We start from the raw sequence: 3866 nt of genomic DNA, 5'->3' as shown, positions 1-3866 counted from the left end.
TCGATTCCAAGTGTCTATGTCTCTGTTTTTGTGCCAGTACCATGCTGTCTTGAGCACTATGGCTTTGTAGTACAGACTAAAATCTGGTATGCTGATGCCCCCAGCTTTATTTTTGTTACTAAGAACTGCCTTAGCTATACAGGGTTTTTTCCGGTTCCATACAAAACGCAGAATCATTTTTTCCAAATCTTGAAAGTACGATGTAGGTACTTTGATAGGAATGGCATTGAATAGGTAGATAGCTTTGGGAAGTATAGACATTTTAACAATGTTGATTCTTCCCATCCATGAGCATGGCATGTTCTTCCATTTGTTAATATCCTCTGCTATTTCCTTTCTGAGGATTTCATAGTTTTCTTTATAGAGGTCCTTCACCTCCTTCGTTAGGTATATTCCTAGGTATTTCATTTTCTTTGAAACTATGGTGAAGGGAGTTGTGTCCTTAATTAGCTTCTCATCTTGACTGTTATTGGTGTATACAAAGGCTACTGACTTGTGGACATTGATTTTATATCCTGAAACATTACTGTATTTTTTGATGACTTCTAGGAGTCTTGTGGTTGAGTCTTTGGGGTTCTCTAAGTATAAGATCATGTCGTCAGCAAAGAGGGAGAGTTTGACCTCCTCTGCTCCCATGTGGATTCCCTTTATTTCCTTGTCTTGCCTAATTGTATTGGCTAGAACTTCCAGCACTACGTTGAATAGTAAAGGTGACAGAGGACAACCTTGTCTGGTTCCAGTTCTAAGAGGAAAAGCTTTCAGTTTTACTCCATTCAGTAAAATATTGGCTGTGGGTTTGTCATAGATAGCTTCAATCAGTTTTAGAAATGTGCCACCTATGCCTATACTCTTCAGAGTTCTAATTAGAAAAGGATGCTGGATTTTATCAAATGCTTTTTCTGCATCTATTGAGAGGATCATGTGATCTTTATTTTTGCCTCTGTTAATATGGTGGATAACGTTTATAGACTTGTGTATGTTAAACCAGCCTTGCATCCCTGGGATGAAGCCTACTTGATCATGATGAATGACTTTTTTGATGATAAGCTGTAATCTATTGGCTAGGATTTTGTTGAGAATTTTTGCGTCTATGTTCATGAGTGAGATTGGTCTGAAATTCTCCTTTTTGTTTGGATCTTTTCCTGGTTTTGGTATCAGGGTGATGTTTGCTTCATAGAATGTGTTGGGGAAGATTCCTTCTTCCTCAGTTTTTTGGAATAATTTCTGCAGTACAGGAATAAGCTCATCCTTGAAGGTTTGATAGAATTCTGGAGTGAAGCCATCTGGACCAGGGTATTTTTTAGTTGGAAGCTTTTTTATTGTTTCTTTGATCTCAGTGCTTGAAATTGGTCTGTTCAGGAGCTCTATTTCTTCCTGGCTAAGTCTAGGGAGAGGGTGTGATTCCAAATATTGATCCATTTCCTTCACATTGTCAAATTTCTGGGCATAGAGTTTCTGGTAGTATTCAGAGATGATCTCTTGTATCTCTTTGGGATCAGTTGTTATTTCCCCTTTATCGTTTCTGATTGAGGTTATTAGAGATTTTACTTTTCTATTTCTAGTTAGTCTGGCTAATGGTTTATCTATTTTATTTATTTTTTCAAAAAACCAACTCCTTGTTTCATTAATTTTCTGAATGATTCTTTTGTTTTCAATTTCATTGATCTCTGATTTGATTTTGGATATTTCTTTTCTTCTACTGAGTTTAGGCTTAGATTGTTCTTCTTTTTCCAATTCCATAAGATCTCTTGTGAGATTGTTGATGTGCTCTCTTTCTGTTTTTCGAATGTAGGCATCTAAAGCGATGAATTTTCCTCTGAAAACTGCTTTTGCAGTATCCCACAGGTTTTGGTAGCTTGTGTCTTCATTGTTGTTATGCTCAAGGAAGTTAATGATTTCCTGTTTTATTTCTTCCTTCACCCATCTGTTATTCAACAGAAGATTGTTTAATTTCCATGCCTTTGGGTGGGCTTGAGCATTTTTGTTAGAGTTGAGTTCCACCTTTAGTGCCTTATGGTCTGAAAAGATACAAGGTAAAATTTCAATTCTTTTGATTCTGTTGATATTTGTTTTGTGTCCCAGGATATGATCAATTTTGGAGAATGTTCCATGGGGTGATAAGAAGAATGTATATTCTTTATCTTTGGGGTGTAATGTGATTATTCTTGTCTGCAAAAGCTCATGATTTCATTTGATGTTTACCTTAAATGGAGTATTATTCAGAGATATTATTTTCTGGAAAAATAAAATTGCTTGGCAATTTTTTTCTCAAAAACAAAGCAAAAAGATAAACATTCTATTATTACAATTTAACAATGGGAAAAGTTCAAGTAATTTTGAATAAAATATGGTTTAATAAATGGTTAATGGTTTAATAAATTATTAAATAAAATATTGAAACATAGAAAAGATTCCTCATTATGAATAGTGACTGCAAGCCAACCGTGTTTTCTTTTTTTAAACAGTGACCATCAATAAAATTCCTCATATTTCAAAGAAGATAAAAGAGAGTCGATGAGAGAAAGAGAAACTGAAATAATGATAAAGAGGAGGAATGAGACAGCAGTCCAGGAGTTCATTCTGGAGGGGTTTCCTGCTGTCCAGCACCTGGGAAACGTCCTGTTCCTGGGGCACCTGCTGGCGTACCTGGCCTCTCTCACAGGAAACACCCTCATTATCTCCATCACCTGGGCCGATCATCGTCTCCACACACCAATGTACATTTTACTCAGCAATTTCTCCTTCTGTGAATGCTGTTTAATTACTACAGTTATTCCTAAATTGCTGGTCATCTTTCTTTTAGGAAGGCAAACAATTCCCTTTCCTGCTTGTCTCACACAAGCCTTTTCTTCCTTATTTGTTGGGGCAACACTTTTCTTTCTCATGGCTGCCATGTCCTTGGATCGATACCTGGCCATTTGCAGGCCTCTACACTACCCGACCATCATGAATCTGAGGGTTTGTTTCTTTCTGGTTTTCTTCTGCTATGCTTTGTCCTTCATCACCATCACTGGTCTGGTTATCGAGGTTTCTCAGCTGTCCTTCTGTGGCCCCAATGTCATCCCTCATTTCTTCTGTGATCTTGGAACCTTGACTAATCTCTCCTGTTCTGAAACCGGATATATTGAAATTCTGGCCTTTTGCCTTGCTGTATTTATCCTGTTTTCATCCTTCCTTATAACCATTATTGCATATAGCAACATAGTAGGCACTATCATGAGGCTCCCATCAGCCAAAGAGCGGCAGAAAGCTTTCTCCACTTGCTCCTCTCACCTCATTGTGCTCTCTCTGATGTATGGCAGCTGTGTCTTCATATACGTGAAACCAAACCAAACAGACAGGCTGAATTCTAACAGAGAAGCTGCTCTTGTGAACACGGTGGTGACTCCACTGCTGAACCCAGTCATCTACACTCTGCGGAACAAGCAAGTTCACCAGGTTCTGAGGGATATTCTATCCAGGGTGAAATCGCAGAAATAGAACCCTCACCTTTCAGAGGAGGAACAAGCCTTCTCTTTGATCTAATCTAAACTTCTTTCTATTTCTGCAGTCTTCTATATAAATTTGCAATTTTTTTCAGATGCTGTTTGTTTATTCTTAGAAGAAAAGCTAATTTATATAATAGTAACTCCTTTATTACCACTTTATTTATTCAAGGCAATATTTGAAAATTCCACAATTCCTAATAACATATCCTAATGAAAGTTAATGGCAAGTCCTTAAGTGTTTATCTAAATAACTCAGCAGTACACTTACTAAATTCTCTCTTTGAATGCTTTGGTTTAGAGATATGTCTTCCAACTGTGTCAAACCTTTATTAATAAAGGTATTTTTAATCCTTTCCTGAGCCATAAACAAAATGAAAA

The 3866-nt window shown here is 37.0% G+C and overlaps 1 protein-coding gene across 1 annotated transcript; it reads left to right on the top strand.

Moving 5' to 3' along the window:
- Positions 1-2514: 2514 nt before the first annotated feature.
- LOC128581034 (olfactory receptor 6C74-like) lies at positions 2515-3480 on the top strand. The gene has a single exon (XM_053583484.1). The coding sequence runs from the start codon at positions 2515-2517 to the stop codon at positions 3478-3480; it is 966 nt and encodes a 321-aa protein (XP_053439459.1).
- The last annotated feature ends 386 nt before the right edge of the window (positions 3481-3866 follow it).

Source organism: Nycticebus coucang, chromosome 3 (genome assembly GCF_027406575.1).
Source record: "Nycticebus coucang isolate mNycCou1 chromosome 3, mNycCou1.pri, whole genome shotgun sequence".
NCBI lineage: Eukaryota > Metazoa > Chordata > Mammalia > Primates > Lorisidae > Nycticebus > Nycticebus coucang.
This window is presented reverse-complemented; position numbering and strand designations above follow the sequence as displayed.